This window comes from Pseudopodoces humilis, chromosome 17 (genome assembly GCF_049639895.1).
Source record: "Pseudopodoces humilis isolate 2021_Gansu_Grassland_sample_001 chromosome 17, ASM4963989v1, whole genome shotgun sequence".
Classification (NCBI taxonomy): domain Eukaryota; kingdom Metazoa; phylum Chordata; class Aves; order Passeriformes; family Paridae; genus Pseudopodoces; species Pseudopodoces humilis.
In genome coordinates this window covers 15,234,858-15,258,659 of record NC_142216.1, presented here as the reverse complement: position 1 = coordinate 15,258,659, position 23,802 = coordinate 15,234,858, and the positions used below count along the sequence as shown (strand labels likewise).

Genomic DNA, 23,802 nt, shown 5'->3' with positions numbered 1-23,802 from the left:
GGGTTAGGTAGGTGTCTTGTTCATTTTGGGGGCTTAGAAGGGAAGAAAGAAGAAGTTGTAATCTGAAGCTCTGCTGGCAGTTTTGGTTTTATTGCCAGAGCTGTGATAATCTGGTATTTCCCGTAAAGCCCCAGGTGCTGTACTTGCTTTATTTCCTGGGACTCTCCAATTTTTCTTACCCTTTGTCATGGCAGGACAGAGCCAGACAGTGTCTCCTATCTGGGCCTTAAACATTCACAACATCAAAGATAATAGCAAGCCCCAAACACATCTCTAGGTGGAAATCTCCTGTTTAGTTCAACTTCACCATTTTCAAGAAGAAGAGGCCCGGTTCATGATTTCCAAACAAGCAGAGCCACTTGTGTGGTGTCTATCTGTCCCCTCCTCTCCTCCTTTCCCCTTCTTTTCTTCCTGGTCTTTTTTTGCAGGTCAGAAGAGACACAGAGTGTCTTCTCTGGTGATGGAGAGCCCATTTCTCTGGGGCTGTCCATCTCTTCTGCCACATGCAGGCACAGCAGCCGCCTCAGAAGGCTTTGGGTGCTTCCCCCAGCAGCAGTGTTTTTCTGCACTGGAGCCTCGGGGCTTGTCTGCACAGGGAGGCTCTTGCAAAACATGCTTGGCCTAGGGTGTGAATTTAAAGGGAAAGGACTGTTCTGCACCACAGTCCTGCCTTCAACCTCTTATCCTGCAGAACAACACCGGTGTTTTAACTGGCTGGGTTTGGTGGAGCAGCTGCACTCAACCTGGACAGCCAAGGGCTCTTGTGGCAGCTCTGCTCTGAGCTGGCCTTGGGTCAGCAGTGCACGGGAGGTGAGGGCTTGGGAGTGGAGGCTGTTCTTTGTGCACCCAGAAAAGGGGCAGCACCTCAGAGCAGAGCCTGCTCGGGGCTTCTGGTACCGCCTGGAGATGCTGCACGGGACAGAGGCCATGCAGAGCAGGACAGTCCCCCTTCCTCAGCCCTGGGCTCGGATTAGCTGCTTGAACCCAAACCTGCCAGAGCATCCTGGGGCTCAGCTCGATGCGCTGTCCTGAATCAGGAGCCCTTCAGAGTGCTGGAGGTGCCTCTGCAGGGTGTTCTGCTTTGGTCAGAGCTGTTGGACTGGTCACCCAGCTGTCATCTGTGTCCCAGCCATGCCAGAGCGTGAAGCTTCCTGAAGCTTTCTCCTCAGATCCAGCCCTCCAGCACTGGCTCAGTCCCACCATGCCAAACCTGGGAAATGATGCTCTGGGGAGCTGAAGGTGATCTGTGGGTAGACTGTGCCTGCTGAGCTAAGGTCTCACATCCCAACTTCTGGCTGTGAATTCAAATCCTTTGCCTTTGGGAGAGCAGGAAGGGGCCCTGAAACACCTTGCACCCCCCAGGATCAAAACCTGAGGTCTCTGAAAGGAGAAGGGACACCGTGACAGTACAGAGAGTGGTGTGAATGTAGCATTGCCTATGTCATACGAGGCCAAAGGTGGGAGCCCAGACATCCCTGGCTCCTCCTGGCCGGTTTTATTCGCATCCTCTGGAAGTTGTTGTCACTGCAGTCACTGAAGGCAAGAGCAGAGCAGGGCTGGCAGAAATGCAGACATTTACATGAGGCACAGGCATGCTGACATCTGGATAAACTGGGGAAAAATGCAGGCAGGGGTTTCGTGCCTCTGGGCGTCAGGGCAGGAAACCAGCCCTGTCCATGAGAGAATGCAGAAGACTTCCCCACTGGGAAGTATTCAGAAGCACTAAGTGATACTTGCTGCATTAAGTGGGGCTCTTGTCTAGCAAAGAGCATGGTCAGACCCAACATCTCAGCCTCCCTCAGCCTGGTGGTCCTCCCTGGCTGCTTCCTGTGCCTGTCACGAGTCCCCATGTGTCACTGAAGCCTCCCCCTGTTCCTCACGGCTGGAGTTGCCCTGCTAACAGAGTTGGCTGCTTGAGGACTCATCAGGGCTGAAATGATTTATTTCTCAGCCATTTATTGCAAATGAACCATTGGAAGGCTTTCAAAAGCCATCTTCTCTTGACCTAAGTTCAGCTGAATGTTTTAGCAGCATCAGCTTTACATAACACGCCAGTAGAGGGGAATTCTGGGGAGATAAAGTTTATGTTGATAAACAATCCTTGCTGACCAGGATCTCCCTCTCAGAGTTGTGTGGTTATGCAGAGGATCACTGAGGGAGCTGGGAATTACAAGCCAGCTGCCCCAGAAAAATGTGATGACTTGCGTGTTTACCCCGAGTGTCTGATAAAATCCCAAAATATCTTATGACAGCAGGTAATTCTTTGCCAACACTTAGATTTCAGTGAAATGTCTTGATAGAGCCCTAGCACCCCAAATTAATTCCAGTTGGTGAGGACAGGAGAGCATCACATGGGCTGAGAACTGGGTGGGGAGGACCATGAACAATGGATTAGGATAAACAGCAGTGTGTCAAATTGTCAGGGGAGTGAAGGAGAGCGCAGCCTTGGGAGCTAAAGCTGTGCCAGTTGCTGCCCTCCATGGTGACTGCACAGAGTTAACCTCTGAAAGGTCTCCTTGGGAACCTGCAGCAAATCCAGGGAGTCCCTGAAGGCTCTTATTTAGTGGGATCTATCCATTGTGAGTTACCTGGGAATGTTTTTTCAGAATATCCTTCACGGGGCAGGGCTGCCGTGTAATCCTGTCTGAGGTGTCCATTCAGCTTTTGTTCGTGCTCACAAAGACGCTCCCAGTTAATTAGGGTGATATTTTGTCCAGGCATTTATTTACCACCAAATTACAAAGGGAGGGGCACAAGTTGAAAAATGAGGTGAGAAGCATAATGGGGCAGGCTGTGCTCGACTGTGATGTTCCATCTTCATGATCCCCTGGCTTAGGGTGAGAGCTGGATAATTGCTGGTGTGGGTCCTTGCTGAGAAGCACCATGAGAAAAGCAGATCTGGGATGGATCCTTCCTCTATGTGTGCAGGGATCCTGTAACTACAAAATCTGGGAAGAATTCTTCCTCTGTGTATGTACAGGGGTTCTGCAGCTGCAAACAGCATTGTCTAGGTGAGCAGAAAGGCTTTCTTCTCATGGTGCTTCAGGCCTGCCCCTTAGGCAGAGGGGCTGCCACTGCAGGGACTGGCAGTCACCTTGCATGGGGTGGGAGTGGAAGCTCAGCTTCTACATCCCACAGCCAGCAGGAAAGTGTGACCCCACGGCCTCAAAGCAGCACTGAAGCGTCTCTGAGCTGTGTGGGACAGTGGAGCTCCTGATGCTCCTTCCCAAACAGGCAGAAAATCAGAAAAGCAGTGCCAGTATCCAGGTGTTTGCCTGAGAGGGCGATTCAGGCCCTGTGGATTTCATGGAGACAAGGCTGCTGGGAGCTCTTCAGTGAGATGTGGGAGGTAGTCAGCATCTCCAGAAATGAAAGGAGGATGAGACTTCGGCTTAAGAGTGATATTCAAGGTTTTCAAGATCATGGATTTTGCAAAGGAAAAAAAAACAAACCAAAACCATCAAGCTCACAGCCAAGACTGAGACAGGAAGGAGTGATTTTGATTATTTCTGGTTGGTGGCAGCTGGCATGGGCAAGGAGAAGGGACCAGCAAGAAGGGATAAAGGACAGGACAAAAGGAGAGTTGGATTACATCTTTGGAACGATGGAACATCTCTTTTGGGGATCAGAAGAGCCTCACAGGTCTCAGTAGCTGCCAGTGTGACTGGGGTCCCCATCACCTGCTGTATGGACAGCCTTGCTGCCAGGGACCCTGGGCCTGCTTCCAGGGGGAATCCACTGCTGTGAGACTGTGAGGTTGGGATCAGCTGTATCCCAGAAGCCATCCAGGTGCTGGGGCACCCCGTGGGACGCACTGTGGATGTGCACAGCTTGGCTGTGTGGCTGGATCCTGGTGGGCTGGATGGATGTTGCAGTTTCCCCCTTGGGGCAGGGATGTGATCTGCTCAATTTCTGAGTGGTTCTTCCAAGTTTATTCTTGTGATCCTGTGATTTGTTGTCCCCCTGAACCCCATCTTTGGACCTTTCCAGGTTAGTTCTCTAGAGCCAAAGGTCTATCCAGGCTTTTCCAGGGCAGCTCCTCAGCACCACTGTACCTTCTACAGATTCATCAGAAACAAAGTCACATGAATGGGGTATTTAGACTGAGGATTTCCTACAAAAATGTTCTCCAGAAGAGGAGACCCCACTCTTTCCATCAGGTTTTCATAGTGTTCTGAGGCCCCTGTAAATCCCTTTTTGGGTTCTAGGTGGCTGCATTCCTCTGCATGGAGCTGCTCAAGGGTGGCTTGGGGAGATGGTGAAGGCAGGGCAGGGGGAGTGCAGAAGTGAAGGAGCAGGAATTTTGTCGGGATCTCCCCACAAGAGACCCCAGGGCTTGCATTAGAGACTTGTTTGTACTCTGTAATGTTTTAAAGTTTTGCTGTTGGTTGAAGAAAGGCAAAGGGTCTGAGTGGAGACCCTCCTCACCTGTCCAGCTCCAATGCCTCCTTACTTTTCCTTGTCACTCCTGCATGGAGACGAGGACCAGCCACGCTTACAACACAGGATGAAACCTGCATTGTGCCCTGACTTTTCCCAGGTCTTCCTTGGATCCCAAGCTCCTTCCGCTTGTTGTCGCTGCTGCTTAAAATTGGCATTTGTGGTGGCATCCAGAGGTCCTGGCTGCAGCATTGTTCCCCTTGTGCTATTCACAGCACAGAGTCATAACAAGAGCCAGTCCCTGCCCCAAATATATTAAGTGGGATCTTTGAGAGAGGAAATGGAAGCACAGAGAAGGGATGTGAATTGTCCCACTTTACGCAACATTTCTGGGATAAAACCCAGCACTATTAATAGTTTTTTGCTCAACAACCGTCTTTTGTTCAGAACTCTGGTTTTCACCTTAAGTTGTTTGTGTTGTGCAGGATCTGCTGCCCAGTTTGGTGAAATTTCCCATTTTGTGACCTAAAGCTAGACGTGAAGCAGGTCAATAAACCCATGTCCAGTTTGGACTCAGAATAACTTCCCCTGCCTGGGCCATCAGCACAGTGCCTGTTGTCTCCTCTTTGCCCACATTTTGCTGCTGCATGGTTGGTCTTTGTTTTCAGTCACTTGTGTTCTGCAATAGATCCTAGAAGATTACACCTTCATGTGCTGCTCTTCCCTAAATCCCTCTGTGAAGTAGCTGGACAGCCAGCAAGGGCTGGCTCTCATCACAAAGTCAAATTTGCTTTACCTTCCTTCTCATTTGTTGCCTATGAATATTCTATAAAGTGATCTTTCTGCCAGAGAAATGTTTGTGGAAACAGAAACTGTTGATTAAATTTTAACGAAGAGTCACAGGAAGCAAATTTTAAAATTGCAACTGTATGTTTGTGATAATAAGAGCTCTGTCATTGCTGTCAGGGACTAGAATTGATGCAGGCCACAAAATCTCTTCATCCAACCAAAATGAGCCAGAGTTTCTTGATTTCTTTTTTTTTTTTCTTTTTTTTTAAACACAAGCCACAAACTACTCATGAGCAATTTACAAGCCAAAAATTAGCCAGGATGGCTTTCCAGAGAATAGTTCTGAAGAATATCGCAATAAGCAATATTCAAATATAAAACGAGGGAAAATAAGGATAAAAAAATTAATCAGGAAGAGCTGACATCCTGGAGACTCCTGGCAGCTGTAAATCAGCTTGGTTGGGGGACATTTCAGTGGAAGCCACCCATCGCTGTGCTCCAGTGGGGGTCCGGAGCTGCTCAGAACAATGCTGGGAAGCCGCACTCTGGACAAGGCAGGAGACACGCTGTGTTAGTGTCTCCACTGGGCAGTGCCCAGAGTCCCAGGCGGAATTTACAGCTCCATTTGCTGCTTCCCTGCAGCCCACGGACGAGGGTGGCCCTTCTCCCTCGCTGCCTCGGCGGGGCTGGGGTCTGTCCTGCGCAGGGTGCTGGGCTCCATGGCGGGCTCAGCCTCTGGGGAGGGATCAGATGCCGCTCCCAGCGCTCCAGCAGAGCCACAGACCCAGCTGAACGGGCACTGGGACAGCGTTCCAGCACGGGCTGGTAATTCCATCCACGCTCGGTGGGCTTTGGGCTCGTGGAAGAGCTGTCTCGGGGATGATCTTCTGTTTCTTTCCTGTGTTTGGATGAAAACCAGACCTGCGGTCACTTCTGGTACCAGTGCTTTAAAGCCTTTCTTCAACCAACAGCAAAACTTTTAATCTTTCTAATATAACATTACAGAGAACAAACAAGTCTCTAATGCAAGCCCTGGGGTCTCTTGTGGGGAGATCCCGATAAAAACAGGGCTTTCTGTTTTGGAAATACCCTCTGGTGGATTTGTCTCTCACCAGAGACAATGGTGAACTTTCAAAGTAGGCAGAGGCATGGGAAAAAAATATTGTAATTAAGATTGCAAGTGGTTGGCTTTTGTCACGGAATGCTAGAGAGTATTATTTTATAGGTTAAAAATTAAACATCTCTACCTCAGCATCAGAGGCTTCTCACTGGATTTATTTATCCAGATATTACAGTGCTTTTTTCTGTGAATCCCTGCTTTGTGTGGTGTTTTACCTGGTTGTGTGTGAAACATCAGGATGTTCTCTGGCCCAGAACTTCCTGGGAAGTTGAAACAGCAAAAAAACTTTTGCCAGCTGGGCTGTCACATCTGACCCTCACTTGACCTCTGCCTGCCCTGGATTAACATCTTGTAACCGATCCCAAGTTTCTCTTAGTTTTCCCTGCTTGCTGGAGTTAAGCACATTTAAAACTCGTTAAAACTGCCTCTCACAGAGGTGGGATGGGATGGGATGGGATGGGATGGGATAATGGGATGGGATGGGATGGGATGGGATGGGATGGGATGGGATGGGATGGGATGGGATGGGATGGGATAATGGGATGGGATGGGATGGGATGGGATGGGATGGGATGGGATGGGATGGGATGGGATGGGATGGGATAATGGGATGGGATGGGATGGGATTCTGGGATGGGATGGGATTCTGGGATGGGATTCTGGGATGGGATGGGATTCTGGGATGGGATGGGATGGGATTCTGGGATGGGATGGGATGGGATGGGATTCTGGGATGGGATGGGATGGGATTCTGGGATGGGATGGGATGGGATGGGATTCTGGGATGGGATGGGATTCTCTGCTGGGATGGGGCTGGTGTGGGCTGGGGTGACCAGTTCCTCTGCAGCGAGGTGCTCTGTGGTTCCTGCTGACCTCAGATCTCAGCTCATCAGTTTCCCCCCTGGGCTCCTCATCCCATTTGAGCACAATGTGCTGAGAGAGGAGGAAAGAGAAGTGCACAAGTGCTGGGCTGAGTGCAGCCCTGCTCCTTTGTGATGGGCACAGGGCTGGGCAGGAGGGACAGGCTTGTGTGGCAGACCTGGCACCTCACTCAGGGACCGGGTCACGTTCGCCTGTTTGCAGCAGCCCACGTCCCGATTTACCTGAAGGACTGGCTGTGTGTGTATGGGGCTGTGCTGGACACACACCTTGCAGTGGCTCCTGGTTTTGCAGGTTTTCCTGAGTCATAGAATCAGGATCCCAGAATGGTTTGGGTTGGGAGGGACCTTGGAGACCATCTCATTCCACCCCCTGCCATGGGCAGGGACACCTTCCACTACCCCAGGTTACTCCAAGCCCCATCCAACCTGGCCTTGGACACTTCCAGGGATGGGGCAGCCACAGCTCCTCTGGACAACCTGTGCCAGAGCCTCACCAGCCTCACAGGGAAGAATTTCTCCCTGCAATGCTCTCACCAGTCCAAGAAGGTCTGTCTGCTGTTCTCCCATCCTTGGGAGAGCCCAGGTGGCACAGGCAGTCCCTGTTAGAGGAATTTCAGCTCCCCTCTAACTGAGCTGTTCTCCCCTGTGTTTTAAAGCAACAGTCCTGTGATTCATAAAGCCGTAAAACATCCAGTAGGGTTTTTTTCATCCCTTTCTAGAACCAATGACATTCCACTAATGGTCATTTGCATCTGCAAATCTTTCCCTGTAATCTGAAAGCTTTTAGCCTTTAGCTTTGCCATGACGTAAGGGGTCTATATATGGTTTCATGTACAGATTTCATAATAAACATTTAATGAAATGAGGGTTTTTTCTGCTAACCTAGATTGTTTTGTCTCCTGGGGTGAGTTTTTCAATCACTTTCCTTTGGTGATTGAAAGATGATGGATGCCACCCGGGTCTCTACCAGGGTTCTAGGGCAAGTAATTTGTGCTTAGTGCTCAGTGACTGGAACAAAGGATTAATGTATTTTAAAATTTTGGATGCTTGGGGTAATTTCTTTGTTGGCTGGGTCTGGACTGGCAGTCCACAGAGCATGGGTGGGCAATATTTCTAGCTGATTGTGAAGATAGAGATAAAGCTATATTTTATGAATTGCTGTTTCCAAGGTCATCTGGAAATTGAGCTGTTCATAAAATATATCTTTGTTCAAAGATATATTTGATTATATAAAATATGATCCCAGAATCAATTGGGCACAAACAAGATGTTGCCTTTAGGGTTGAAAACACATTGTTAGAGGCATGAAGAGCAGAAATTGTCGCTGCTGTCTTTGTGTGGCTATTGTTTTTGGTCTTAATAGGAACAGAATGAATGACATTTTTCCACCAGACCACTTATGCTCAACTATACCTCCAGGACAACTTCCTGGCCAAAAATATTCAAAACAAACAAACACAATAGCAATTCTACTCCAATTACATTGTTTGCAAACCGGCTAGTGTTCATAGAGTACTAGGTTTGGCAAATCCAAGCACTTCAGCCCCTGGATTTTAATATTGGATATTTGCATGTGCATTACCTGGAGCTGTTGTGCTCTTCAGGTGAGTGTTTGTGTAGCTACGTGCATGGGCACCTCCAGCATCGTGGAAAAAGCCCAGTCCAGTTGTTTTAGCAATCTGAGTATTGGGAAGACAGCCTTGCCCAGAGATGCTCATTGATTTCAATGGAGCTGAGATTTCAGCCTCAGGCTCTGGACCAAATCATACACCAATTTCAAAACTTTCACTGGAAAGAAGAATAACTGGATTTTTAAGTGTGGGAAAGACAGAGGAGGAGGAGGAATTTACCAGTTGCTCTTAAATATAAGTGGAGCCAGGATTTATAAGAGGAGGGTGAAATTTCTGGCTTTGTGGCACCTTTTCATAGAATCATAGAATCATTAAGGTTGGAAAAGACCTCTAAGATTCCATTGAGTTGCCAGAGGGATCCTATAGAGAGCAAACCTAAATCAACAAACCTGCTTATAACTTTCCAGTCAATTTTCTTTGGTGATGGGAATGGTCATGAAAACAGAGATTGTTGTAACTCACAATTTAAATAGATTTGTTTTTTTAAAAAAATTAATAGTGCTGTAGACTGGTGTTGTAGTCACTCCTTCTCCCTGAGACAGAAGGCTACAGGAACTTAGTTAAGGGAACTTGTGTGTTAGGGAAGGTGTGGGGCACAGAGGGAGGAATAATGCATTTGTCCTGGCTTCAGCAAAGTGCTTTCCACACTTTTCCAACCCCAAATCCACAGATCTCAGACTTTTCAGCAGCTTCACACTTCCAGTCATCTGTGTCCTCTCCGCCAGTGTCTGTTGTGTGTGAGTCAGCAGGGTGGGTGTCCTCAGCAGACCCTCCAGGACCTGGAGGAGCGGCTCCTGCCGTCCCACCTGTCCCCAGGGGCACAGAGAAGAGCCTCTGACTCCTGCTGGTGTAACTCTGTGGGAGAGGCAGGGCACAAGAACATCTCCCAAGTCCTTGGAGAGCGTTGGGTTATTAACCCTTGCTGTTCTCTGCAGTTACCACACGGGTAGACCCTCGGACAGTGGAGGTGAGGTGTAAATGTCCCAAATGAGCCACGTGGTCTAGTGCTGCCTCCTACATTGGAGTCCCTGTCCTCTGAGGGTGGGCAGGCCCTGGCACAGGCTGCCCAGAGGAGCTGTGGCTGCCTCATCCCTGGAAGTGTCCAAGGCCAGGTTGGATGGGGCTTGGAGCAGCCTGGGATAGTGGAGGGTGTCCCTGCCCATGGCTGGGGTTGGAATGAAATGAGCTTTAAGGTCTCTCCCAACCCAAACCATTCCATGGTTCTATGACTCCATGATCACAGCTCATGGAGAAACGTGGCTATTTGTTAATTACAAGGTCAAACAGTGGTTACAGCAAAATGCTGTCTCTTGGAAATTTACATTTGTCATTGTTGTTTACCTATCACGTACCCCTGCTCAGCACACCAGGATCTGAGACAGTGGCTACAGAGACTGCCATGAGAATGTCTGAGCATCCTTTGGCATTAACTGAAACACGAGTTGCCTGAAGCATGAAGCACATTACAGATATTATATTATGTTTAATACTCTGGGTTTGGAGCCTGTAGTTACCCACAGGGGTAGAGGCTGGTATGGGGCCATGTGTCAGTGTCACACCAAGGTTCTCTCCCGCAGGCTCTGGGCTGTGTGTGGTCTGTGGACACTGTGTCCACCCATGCAATAAAGCCAGGGTTGTTGTACAGCTTCACTCCAGTCCAGCCCTGTTACCTCCAGGGGCGTTGGAGGGTCCCAGGCTCTGAGGAGTCCTTCTGACACTGCCACCAAGGAGTGACTCCCCTCAGAGCTCTGGCTGCAGACACAGCCACAGCCTGCCTGGGTGCACAGCAGGGACTGCCTTCTGCCCCCTCCATAAAACCTAGAGGAGGACAAACACCGAGCGTGTCGTGAGGCTTTTTTCCAAGCAGATCCCATGTTTCCATTCCTTCTGGCAGGATGGAGCTTTCCCCAGAGTAGGTCCCTTCTTGGACAGGTTGGCATTTGCAGCCAGTATTGAAACAAAGTCCAGGGGATCAGGAGCTGCTGTTGCTGCTGCTGAGCCTCAGGTTTGTCTCCTTGTCAAATAAAGGCCAAATTAAACCCAAGGCAAAGGAGCATCACCTCTGATTAAAACAGTGGAACCTGAGTGACAGCATCAGGCAAGAAATGAGATGTATCACAGTGGAGAGTGTGCTGACCCCCCAGATGTGTTTGGTGTCCCAACCCACATGGTGTTGTTCCAGGAACACGTCCTTACTTTGCAGGAGAGATGAGAGAAAGAGGAAAAATTCCTTTCAGTTAGGAGCTGCCATCTTGGCAAATGTTTGTGATTGAATTTGGAGCAAGTTGAGGTTGAAAAACAATTCCTATGGAAAGATGAGTTCTGTAATTTTCCATGTTAGGGAATGTTGAAATACTCCCATCTGAGGCACCCTATGGAAAAGGGATGGGATTTTGAACAGCAGAACGTGGGGACTGTCCAGGAGGGGCTTAGGGAACAGCAGCCTTTGAGACCTGGTTTGGGTGGGTATCATGCCTCCAGGTCTTGTCCTTCAGTGAGGCCTGGAAGGCTCAAGGATTATGCCTGGAGCATCCTCTGGGTGTCTGGGTTCCTCTGGGGACAGCTGGGAGCTCAGACCCACGGAGACACCGCTGGATCTGCAGCTTCTCCACCCCAGCACAAAGGGCCAGTGGAAGCCCTGGAACCAGTGTGGAAGGGCTGTCCTGAGAGCAGTGGCTTGTGCAGGCTGAGAAATGCAGCTCCTTTCCAAGAAATCCCCTGTGCTCCTTCCTTCCCTCCCTGCTCTGGCACAGGAGGGGTGTCCTGGCCTGAGGACATTCGGGTGGGGGCCTTGTGTGGAAAGCCATCGCTCAGATACAGGTGTGTCGAGGATCACCTGTGAGTTTGTAGGTCTTAACTTGCCTTGCATCTCTTCCATTCCTGTGAGAAAGCATTTTTCAGCTTCCCTTTTCCATGCCCAAGGGAATTTGAGCTCAGTTGCCTTCCTCCTCAGCTGTTCAGAGAGATGGAGGAGGATCCTGTCCTCCCAGGTCTCCAGATCCACCTACCTAAACACTTTGCCAGCCTCCATGTGCCAGGCAGTGTGGGGGAGCCTCCAGTGGCTCACACTGCAGCCCTTGGAGGAGGCCAGGATGAGAAATCCCATCTCCTCATGACATCAGCTCTCCAGAGATCCCAGATGTGTCTGTGTGGAGCATCCCCACGGCTCGGGGAACGGCGTCTGTGGCTGTCCCAGAGCTCATGGAGCACCTTTCCCAGGATGAGTGCTCCTGCTTTTTGCTGCAGAGGGGTTGTTTATGTAGGATGCTCGGTGGGTGGGATGTGGTTTTGTCACCAGTCCATTGTTGGACTCTGTTTGGGCACTCTGCCCGAGGATGATTAATGATGTTTTGAGTTGAGGCTCTGAGGTGCTTGCAGGCGTACTGCAGGTACCAGAAGTAAAAGAGGTGTTGTTATCATCAAGGTACTTCAGTGTTATATCAAGTGTAATCAGAAGTGAATTAATTAAAGCAGTGTGTACATCTAAGTCCTTTTATGGTGGATGTTCAAACAACTCATTTTGTGTAGTTTAGAGCTCAGTGTTTCAGACTTTTGTAACCCTCTCCTCTCTGTGAGAAAGCAGCAAATGCCAGGACTAATATCAGAGGACAAACCTCTCCTGCAAAGGTCTTTTTGTCAAACACGGCTCTTAAAACAAGTTAGGAAATTGTGTGCATTTATCTCTGGCATCTTTCAGGGTTAATTTGTACAGCTCTCACATCTAGTGTAGGGTGGGATCCAATGGTTGCTTGGGTTTCATCTGACCTTGGAGTGAGCAAAAATCTGTAGAAAATTCCTATTTATTGTTGGTCTCAGCTCTACCAGGATTAAACTTCATTTTTGCAGCACGACATACCCTTGACGTGGTTGCTGCTTAGAAAAATTGCCTGGAAATACATCTGGCTCTTCTGTGCAACACCTCAGGCATTGTGAGGCTGGTGGTGCTTCACCCCACGGAGAGGAGACACAAATTTGGATGGAGGTGGGGGAGGCTGACAGAATTGCAAGGTGACCAGGGATACAGATCCTAAGCTGCAGCTTCAGTCTGACAGCAGAGCCAAAACCCTTTTTGGTGAGCTTGGCAGCAGTGGGGGCTGAGCTGGGGGTGTTGCCAGTCCAGCTGTGGAGGAGATCACAGCTGGCAGGGCTGTTCCATGGGTGAGGAGCTGAGACTGCAGCTTCAGCTCAGCCTGCTCAGGGTGATGGGTGACTTGGGTGACCTGGGTCCGTGTTTTGGCTCTGACAGAAGCTCTACTGGCCCCACCTGTGTGGAGGAAGCTGGAGAGATGGGAATTGATGGAAACATAATGAATTAGACCTGGACCCTGCTTGGTGCACATCTGAAGCTGTTTGCCCAGCACAGTGTGCTATTTTGATAAGTGTGAAGCTAGTGACTTTGTTTTTCCAGCATGCTGGAAAAAGTATCAAACAAGGAGGAGATTAAAATGACCCCAAATGCTCAGAGAACTACAAAAGGGGGCAATCAAATCAGTCCTCCGATATTTTTGAACTAAACTCATGATTTTCTGAGCTGCAACTCTGTGATTTGGACAGGGCAGAGATGGGAAATGGGTCAACAGCTGAATATGTACCTAAATGTAAAACTTTGACATAGTCCAGTATTAGCACTCCATGTGCTGCTCTGGTCTCTCAAGCTACTTTAGTTTACTGCTGGAGAAGGTTGAAAGGTGATTCAGTCATAGTTTACAAGTACCTAAAAAGGGAAGGGGTTTCTGGTTGCTAGATGGGATTCAAATTTACCAGAGAAAGGCAGAGATCTCCTGGCTGGAAGCCAAAGTTAGAGAAGTTCAGACTGTGAATAAGAGCTGCAGTTTAAAGTTTTTACGAGTAAAAACCAGAGGAAAGTCTTTGTCTGGAATTAAGCAGAGTCATTGGCAGTGAATGGCTCTAAATGAAGATTTCTGTGTTTTTCTGAAAGCTGCAGGAATTATGAAGTGAGGCTTTCCAGCCCAGAGCAAGGCTGTGGATGCTGTTTCCCAGGCTTGGGGCTCTGCCTGCTCTTCCCACACTGCTGTCCAAGCACAAGCCCTGCTGCAGTGCAGCAGAAAGGGCACAGATGTGTCAGGGAGCACAGCTCTGCCTCTTGGTGCTCAGCCCTTTTCCCAGACACAGTCCAGAACATTTGGGGATTGGATTCCCCTTTCACTGCTCAGTCTGATTCAGCTGGGGAGCTGCAGTCCATGGAGTCCATGAAGTGTGGCCTGGAGCTGAATACACTCTCTCTTTCCCTCCTGTAGTGAGACACCAAAAACATGTAGACTGGGGTGGACAGATGTTCTCCTCCCTTTTTCTGGGCAGGACTCTCTGCTGGAGGGGTGGGATGCCGTGTGTGTGTGTCAACTCTGGTTTTTTTGGATCTGCCCACTTAGGAATGTCCTGTAATCATCACTCTGCATGTGCAGAGTTTTAGGTGAGACGTGATTCATGTTGGTGGGGAGATGATGGAAAATTCCTTGCTTGTTCTTGGCCCTCTTCTTCCACAGGCTTCAGGTTTGTGGGGTTTGCTCTGCTTTTGCCAGAATTTCGGTGGAGAGGGGCAGGGCTGACACCCCTTTCTGCCAGCAGTTTGCAGTTTCTCTTACATAGAACTAAGGGAAGCAGTCCCATAGAAGGAAGATGAGAAGAGAATATTCTTTCACCCCCAAGACTCAGTTATATCAGTTTTGAACCCGGTAGAACTTCTTTACATCTTACTACTGGTTCTGATATTATAAAATATCAGAATTCTTCACACCTGTGGCTTCTCTGAAATGGGACAAGAGTTGTCCCTTCAGTGACTGGTATCTCTGTCTAAATTAGCCCAGATTATGTCCATATGCTGCCTGCTTCTTAATTCTGCAGACCACCAGGCTGGAAATAAAATGAGGCAGATGCAGCCATGCCAAGGTCAGGACCTTCCCTGTATTTAAGGTGTATGGATAATGCTGGCATGGGACAGGGTGACCTCGGGGTACAATAGGAGCTAACTGACACACACATTCAGGCAGAATAAATATTTGAGAGTCTATTTCTCTATTCCCCAAAATGACCCCTATAAAAGCAAGGTCCTGTTTACCTTCCTGGCCCTCTGTGCACTGTTCTGAGAAGAGACCAGCTCTCTTCTCCCTTCGCTGCCTTCCAGCTCTTCTGGGCAACCCATTTCCAGGCAAGGATCAGGGGTATGGGCTTCACAAAACCCATGGCATGTGCATTGCAGCACGACATTTGGACTTTCACAGAAAATTTGGTGAAAGCTGAGATAATTTCTGGTCAGAAATCTCTGTTTGTGCCAAAGCACAGTGACCTGGGAAGCAGTGAGAGATGTCAGTGCACAGCCTTCAACAACTGGCTGCAGCTGACCCAATGTGTCCATGCTGCCCCTGTCCCATTAGAATCATGGAATGGTTTGGGTTGAATAAACCTTAAAATAACCTTAAAACTCATTCCAACCCCCTTCCACTATCCCAGGTTGCTCCAAGCCCTGTCCAGCCTGGCCTTGGGCACTTCCAGGGATCCAGGGGCAGCCACAGCTGCTCTGGGCAGCAGCCTCAAGGTCTGATGTGCCTGGGACCAGCCCTGGGCTTGCCTTTCAGTCACTGAGCTTTGGCTAATTCCTGTTGTCCTGAACTGTTCCATTTCTATCCATGCTGGGATCCTTTTGATTAAGGACAGTTTAGCTTCTCACTCCCATGAGGAATATGAGAGTCCTGAGAGCTTCCTACCACAGGAGCACATTCCTCATGATTGCTGTGCTTTTTATTATTTTATGTAAAATCCCTTCTGGTGAGAACAGTCTTTAAATACTATCAACCTACACTAACTTAGCTTGGCATGAAGAACTAGAGGAGACATACAAAGGTCTGTAAAACAGTGATTGCTCTGATGAAACCCATCCAGTCCCCCTGCCTTTGAGTGCTCTGCCATTTCACAAGATCAGAATGCACAAAGCAATTAGAAGGTGGTTTGTGCATATTAGAAAGAGGAAATTCTCTATCTGTAGCACATCTCAGACAAGGGGAAACCATTGGCACCAGTATTCTTAAGGCAAAATCAGCCAGTTGCTGTTTCCTTTTTTAAGGTTAAGGCTGAGAAAGAAAAAGGGAGCTAGAAGAGTGCAGAGCTGTCAGTTGAAAGAAAAATTGCGAGCCTGCTAATCCTTTCTTGTCAGGTTTAATATAAAGCCTGGCAGAGATTGATAAGAAGTGTCTCCCTATCTGTCTGATGTTCCAGGTGCATGGTAAAAATCACCTCTCTGAAACACCCACATGCAGAGCCAGGCTCCAGGCTGGAAAGGCTGCTGGCCAGCCTGACACTGCTGGCATAAAAACATTTAAAATACCTATTCTTTCATTTTTCTTCTTGCAGCCTGAAGAATGGCTGTCCCTCCCCTTCTCACTCCTCACACATGCAGGCTGTTCTTGCAGCCCCTCTCAGTGCTCTGCTGATGTGCTAAACAAAGTTTTTGCAGCAGGGACAGAGCATCTGGGGCACAGGGCACTGCTCCCTGTGACCTGCCTCTGCTCCATCTGCAGTAAAACATCCCGGCTGGGGCTGTGGGACTGGCAGCACACCCATGGAAGCCACAGAGGTCGTGTAGGTGTTGGTAATCTGCAGCAGCAATGGCAAGGAGCAGGGGAGAAATAATCTCTGAAGAGCTTGAGCTCGAGCGAGGTGGGAGCTCAGCAAACCTCTGCAGGGACAGGAGACACAGAGCTGCGAGGGTAGGGCTGCTGTGGAACCACCAAACCTGGTCATGTGGGGCCTCCAGAGCTGGGGGCTCCCTCTGTTCCCCATGTGGGTGTTTCTGACTCCGTGCTCCTTCCCTGTGTGCTGGTTTCCCTGGACAGCCCCTCTCCCTCATCCCAGGGCAGGGGGCAGCAGGAGCTTTGCCCAGGGGAGGGGCTCGGGGGGCTGCTGTGGGTGCACAGCTCTGAGAGGGGCAGCTTTCACAGTGTCCCCTTTCTCTTTCCATAGCTGTTCCTCCCAAACTGAAGAAACTGAAAAGCCCAAATGTTCATGTGGGTGAGAAGATCTCCCTGAAATGTGAGGCGACTGCTGGAAACCCTCAGCCATCCTACAAATGGTTTAAAGATGGGAAAGAGCTGAAGAAGAGCAAAGACATCCGGATCAAGTATGGGAATGGGAAGTAAGTATGACACAGGGCTGCTCTGCCTCTGCTCACTCAGGGTCTGGGACCATCTGGCTGGAGGTGCTGCTGTGCTCCCCAAATCACTGCTGAGCAGCACTGAGGGGCTCCCTCAGAGCCACAGGACCGGGCTCAGCCCCGGTACCACACCTGGGAGAGCGAGCAAGAACCCCAGGGTCCTCAGAGAGCAGTGGGGAGAGGAGCAGGGCATGCACAGGGAAGATGCTGGGTTTGTAGAGGGGATGTCCTGGGGTCAGGGAGGCACTGGATACCTGAGACAGGTGTCCTGGGATGTGGGCAGAAGGGTTTCCCTGGTAGCTCAGGGCAGCTCAGGTTGCCTGGGGTGGCTCCTGCTCTGTGTTTAAGGGTTGGATGCAGAAGGTACCCAAACCCAGCTGTCACCCCAGCACTCAGCAGCAGGGCTGTGGGAAGAATTGGTTTGTTCCCTCTTGAGTTTAGATGGACACAGAAGCATCTAAGGGCACTGAAAAATCACAGAATGATCAATTAGGGCTGGGAGGGACCTCTGGAGATCATCCAGTCCAACCCCCCTGCCAAGGCAGGGTCACCTGGAACAGGTGACACAGGAAAGTGTCTGGGTGGCATTGGAATATCTCCAGAGAGGGAGACTCCACACCCTCCCTGGACAGCTATTGCAGTGTTCTGCCATCCTCAGTGTAAAGAAGTTCTTCCTCATATTGAGATGGAACTTTTCATGGTTTACATAGTGGCCCTTGCTCCTGGTCCTGTCAGTGGGCACCACTGAAAAGAGTCTGACACCACCCTTTGACATCCCTTGGAGATATTTACGTGCATTAATGAGATCCCAAATCCATCTTCTCTCCTCCACATTGGGCAGGGCTGAGATGCAAGAGTACCTCACAACACTGATCAGGGGTCATGGTCACCTGTAGAGACCTTGTCTTGTGCAAATCCTTTCATCTGTCCACCCAGGGCAAAAAATCTGCCCCAAGGTCCCCACCCAGCAAAGCTCTCAGGTGGCTCTCAGGTCACCCTCAGGTGCTGAAACACCTGGAGAAAGAGGCCCCAGTGACCAAGCTCAGGCATTCTCACTGGGAACGGGTTTAAATGAATCCATGTTGATATTTCTCAAGGCCCAATATCTACAATAGGATGTATCTTAAAATTATTCCATAGTCACAACAGTGCTTGCATTCATACATTCCAACCTAGCCAGCAACAGTCAGCTTGCAACTGCCTGACCCCTTGGAAAATTTGATCCTAATTCTTTGCTAACTTATGTTCTGGGTGTGTGAATAAAAGCTCATTATGGACTAGATAAAGTAGCAATTTTAAAAATTAAAAGCCACTACAAGTCAGTTAAAAAAATCAGTCAGTGCTTGAACGGGGCGTTGCCAATAGCTCTAATTTAATTTCAGTCCTGTTGGGTTTGGTTTCAGAGTCACACCCCAGATGATTGACCTCCTTTGTGATAATTCTAGGACTTGTGGCTGTTTTGGGATGAGGCAGAGAGGTGGGCAGTGGGTGCAGGATAACTGGGTGCTGTCTGCTCAGGAAGGGCTCTCTGGGCAGAGCTGTGCCTGCCTCACTCTGCTGCCCTCGTTGTTTTTTGTGGTCCTGGGCACTCGTGTGGCCTTGGTTGTTCAGCAGTGGCTGCTGGGGCTGGGGTGCCCTGGGGCAATCCCTGCAGCAGCCAGGCGTGGGAATGCTGCCTGTCCAGCCCTGCACGCTGACGGGGTGCTGGGCAGCAATTGCCCTGAGAGCTGGAGAGCAGCCAGCCCCTGCCCAGACACCCAGCTGGGTGGAGGGATCCTCCCACAGTGCTCCCCAGTCCTTCCTCGCCTCCTGGCAGCCTGTGTCCAGCACGAAGTGGCAGGATGACATCCCACCCCCAGTGATGCAGGGGGGACACGCGGGCTCCGGGCCAGGGACAGAAGCGAGTGGAAGACAGCTGGTCCCCTTTCCTCAGGACACTGCTGTCAAGTCACAATTTTCCATTTACCAGTTTCCATGGCAACAGGAGTTTGCCTCTCCAGTGAGAGGCCAAAGATGTGTGGTGCTGGAAGGGCTTCCTGCTGGCAAAATAAGACCAAGGATAAACATTTTAAGGAAAGCTGCCTCCTCCAGTGTCCGAGACTCCCTCAGCAGCAAAGGTGTGAGCCCAAAGCATCCCCAAAATCACTTCCCATCCCAGCTTCTGCTCCCTGCTGCTATTAAAATGTGCCTTTCTTGTGCTGGGACCAGGCTATGGAGACTGGACTCAAGCAGCTGCTGAGCAGGAACAAAAGGAAATGTCCTCAAGCTGTGCCAAGGAGGGTTTGGATATTAGAGAAAACATCTTCACTGAGATAGTGGTCAGGCATCGGGACAGGCTGCCCAGGGAAGTGGTGGAAGCATTCAAAAAATGTGTAGATGTGTCACTTAGGGACACTTGGGGACACATCTCGTTTGTGGCCTTGGTTTATTGGTGGCCTTGGCAGTGCTGGGGGAATGGTTGGACTCGGTGATCTCAGAGAGCTTCTCCAACCAAAATGATTCTGTCATTCTGTGGGACAGTTGTGAGATAATTACCCCTCAGGGAGCATTTGCCCCTTGTTTAGCAGTGCAGGAACACTTTCCTGTGCACACCCACCCTGGCATTCCCATCTCTGTCCCCTGCACCGGGTTTGCTGGGCCCCAGAGCTGAAAACCTCGAGGCAGAGTGTCCACTGGCATTGGACCTGCCTCCCTCTGGTCTTGACTGCATGGAACAAACACCAAAAACTGCTCAGAGCAGGCTGAGGGTTGAGGGAGCCCTCATGACTTTGATGTCTTCATTATGCAGCTGGTGGGGCCAAGTTGAGTGGAAGGACATGTGATATGGGTGTAGGCCATCACTGCCAGCGTGTTGGGAGGGCACTCCAGGGAAGGATAAGAATCCCAAACTGTAAATCTCTGAAAGGGGATCCTATTCTATAATGATTATTTTAACAATAATGGGATTTATACATCTGGCTCCATTTAGAGATAACACTGGTCTCCAGATAATCCTCTGTGCTTCCTTTCAGCTCCGAGTGGGGATTTCAGAGGGCCAGAAATGGAGCTCTGGGGAGGGACCTTCACAGGGAAACTACACCAGGCAAAACCTCCTCAGACTGTGCAGGACCTGCCCAGGTGCACAGGATCATTCCTTTAGAAGTGTAATCCAAAGAGCTGAGAGAGTTTTCTGCTGGAGCCAGGCAAAAGGAGCCCTCCAGCAAAGTGATGTCCACAGTGTTCCCCTTGGCCCCGTGAGGCCCTGGTAGGGCTGGGCACAGCTGAAATCTGTCTCCAGCTCTGAGATCTTTAGCATGCAGAGGGTTAGGATGGGTGAAAGAACATGGTTGCCCTCTGTGATTCATTCCTGGCTTTCCTCCCCGTGTGTTTAAAGAACCTTGAGGTTTCTAACTAGAAAGTATGACTGAAGCACTTTTTTTTTTTGTGATCAGGTTTTCCTCTGATCTCTAGAACAGGGGATCTCTTTCAAGATAAGGGATGTATATGTTGTAAGGAGGAGAGAGCACTTAGCTGCATGTCAGCTCTTCAGCTTTTCTATCAATCATTTTCCCTCTTCTTTTTAAACTTATCGGCAAAACTTCTGGTGCCATCAGGCAAAGGAGTCAGGTTTTTTTCAATGGATATTTGCTGGAGGGAGGGGAACAATTCTGATTCCTCCTTTCTGAACTTCATGTTCCATCTGTAATTAGTGGCAAGCTGGGGCAAGCCTGGCTTGCACGAAGGGGAAAGATCTTTAAGGTGGAAGAAATTATTGGCTGGAATTTTATCTCTGTCTCCATTTAAATAAAACACAGTTGATAGGGAACCCAGAGAAATTACCCAGAAAGAATTGCCTGTGGTAGAGGAAGTGCACCTAGTGAATGGCTCTCCCCACAAGCTGCCAAAGCGATGCCATTTTTGGCTGAGTGTGTCTGAGGCTGGTGGCTCCCAAGAAGTTCAGGCTGGGTTTTGACTTTCTGACTATCCTGGCAAATGGTCAAATGCCAGCTGTGGAGGAAGCAGAGGGAATTTTTGATTGTGGAGGTGTAGAGAACCTTCCCCACTTGAAGTCATGCTCGAGGCTCAGCCTGGGACGTGCAGATGTTCTGCTGGAGCCCAGGAGCCTGGTAGTCCCCGAGCTGTGCCTGTCCTTACAGCCCTTTCCCTTTGTGTGCTCTTCTACCAAGGGACACCGCTGGGGTGATGAAGTAGGCGTATCATTAGATTGGAGAGGGCTGGCAGTTCAGTTTGGGACAGGCTGACCATATGACATCCCTTGGGAGTAGTGTCCTACTTTCAGTATCACCAGGAATCCCTATTGTTAGCCTGTAAGTGGAGCCAAGGGATGCCCTCCTCTCCTGTTTCTGTACAGTAGTCCCTCAGGCGATGCCACTTGAGCAGATTCATTGCTGGGGTCTTCCTTGTAGGGCTCCCAGTTGTAGATTATTCCCCACCCACAATGAATGGGGCTGTGGTCTTCCCTGTACAGCTCACTGCACTGGAATGAAGGCAAAAAAAATAAAAAAAAACCAGTAATGCCAAAGCAGCAGGGGAAAGAGAGTGCCAATAAAGATAAATGATTTCCTAATTAAGCCTGGAGACAAGGAGGGGCAAAGAGGACTGTTGAAGCCTTGTGGGAGCCAGAGTGAACCCAAGCAGGCTATACCACCACTCTGGCAGGGGTCTTTGGGCTGACATTTTTAAACAAAGGAAAAAGCTCATTTGACAATGGATCTTGCAAGAGCAATTCCAGATGCCTTGAAGCGAAGACTCTTCTCAAGCACCGGTGTTGTTATAATCACCAGGGGAGCTGCTGCCTTGCTAACTCTCACGATGTCATTATAAGTCTTCGATATTTGGGATTTGGTTTTAGCTGCTGAAGGCGCTTTATTGGAGGGGGGTGTGAAGGAGAGCATCTCCTTTGTTTGTTTGCTTGTTGTTTTAGAGGAGATGATGGACATCATCTTGGCCAATGCACCTGGGACTGAACCAGGGAATTTGAGAACTGAAAGGAGAAGCAGTTGGGTCTTGAGCTCAAACAATCCACAAACTCTGCAAGCTGGGGCTCCTGAGAGAGTCAGGGAATGGACATTTAATCAAACTTGACTGCATGATAGCTGCTAACAAGTCATGGTCAGTCGCTGGGCTGCTTCAGCCGATGGGCCTCGCAAACTTAGAGGTGGAAGGAGCTTCATGTGCCTGAAATTTTGTGTTTTTTCCAGCCATGTTGGCTGCTTACAAAAACAAAATGAAAATCTCTCTCTACAGACCTTCGCCCACTGCAGTTGCAAAATGTCACAGATTAGGTCAAGGCCCTCACTGAGACATGAGCTGAAATCCCATTCATCCTGGTTAAGTTAAAATGTTTTACCTTCAGGGAGGAGGGCTGGGGTGAGGGCTGAGGCTGATGGCAGTTCACCCAGCACAGCACAGACCTGCAGGCATGAATTTGCCACGGAGCAGACACTGCTGAGGATCTGTGACATGTACCAGCTGCAGAAAAATGGCCTGGGGAGAAAAGAATGACATGAGGAGACCCAAAATGTTATCTAGATCTCTTGCACACCCTGTGTACGACCACAGTGGTGTTTCGCAGAGGTTTTAAGCAATACTTCCCTGCCCATGTGAAGGTGCCATCCCTTTCCCATGATCTCTGCTCCCCAAAATGCTTTCTCCTGGTAGCAGTATTTACAGCCTGGCTCTGCTCATCTCCATTGCTGGGCTCTGTCCCCATGACAGCTGCTCTTGGTGTGGCACCTCCCTCTCCTCCTTGATTCTTTAGAACTAATGTGCTTTGCTTTAGAGGTCCCCTCAGGCCTTTCTCCCCACTCTTGGCAGTCCCTGAAGTTTTGGTCTTGCCTCTGTTTTGCCCAGCAGATCAAACTCCACCTAACACACGATATACTTCCAAACTAGGGCCTCTGTGGCTTCTCCTCAGCAGCACTGGCCCTCTTCTCCCTCCCTGCCACAGGAGCAGCTCATGGTTTGGTCACTGAGGTAGTGAGACCTGGGCACCCCGAGGGGCCTTGTCTCTGTATTGAGGTCACACACTCTTCGGGATCGTGAGGAATCTGTTCCACATTTGGTGCTGGGAAGTCCCTGGCTCTTGAGACACTGCTCCTGTGTGAGATCACAGGAAGCAGGGAAAGAACCTGCTGGGAGCTGGCCTCAGAGTACTGCTCCGGGACCTACATTTTCTCAAAGAAACTAAAATCCTGGCATTGGGGTTGGAGGAAACATTCACAGGAGGGATCAGTTGCCTTGAATTCCAGAAGTAATACAGAGGACCCTGCGATGACATTGGGTCTGTGCATCAGCCAGAGCCCAAAACTCAGCTTTTACTCATTTACTGATGTCACACCCTGGCAGGTGCCACAGCCTGGCCTGGCACAGAGAGCAGCAGCAGCACACAGGCATTTGCTTCTCAGCACAGCAGCCACAAAGTCCACTCCAGGCACTGGTGTGCTTGTGTGTCACTGCCTCTGCTGCCCCACACCTCTCCCCATTACCAGAACACCCCTGGCTGCATTTGAGCCTGGAGGGGGTTGCACAAGTGACCCTGCTCTTTGGAGTGTACTTATTGATCTTCTCCCCTCTTGTTGACACTGTCCAGCCCAGAAGTAACTCGCCCTCGCTCTGAGTCCAGTGTCAGTGTCAGCTCTGCAGAGTGAGGACTGGGCGAGCCTTCCTCTTAAAATCAGCCTGTCCCAAGCCTGGGCACAGAGAGACCACAGCACTGCTGAGCAGAGAAGGGGCAAATCTACTTTTCAGGTTAGAACAGCACTTTAATGTTGGGGAACAGGGGTAGGAGAGAGCAGGTAGAGTGGGTCAGGGGATGGCTGGTGCTGTCCTGGGCGC

The 23,802-nt window shown here is 49.8% G+C and overlaps 1 protein-coding gene across 6 annotated transcripts in view; it reads left to right on the top strand.

Annotated features, from left to right (window-relative positions):
* NRG2 (neuregulin 2) overlaps positions 1-23,802 on the top strand; it is a 153,166-nt gene that overhangs the window by 80,534 nt on the left and 48,830 nt on the right. For all 6 annotated transcript variants that reach the window (XM_088063531.1, XM_088063529.1, XM_088063528.1 and 3 more), the window contains exon 2: positions 16,776-16,947. In XM_088063531.1, the coding sequence (XP_087919657.1) occupies positions 16,776-16,947 (172 nt within the window). The remainder of the gene's footprint in view (positions 1-16,775; positions 16,948-23,802) is intronic.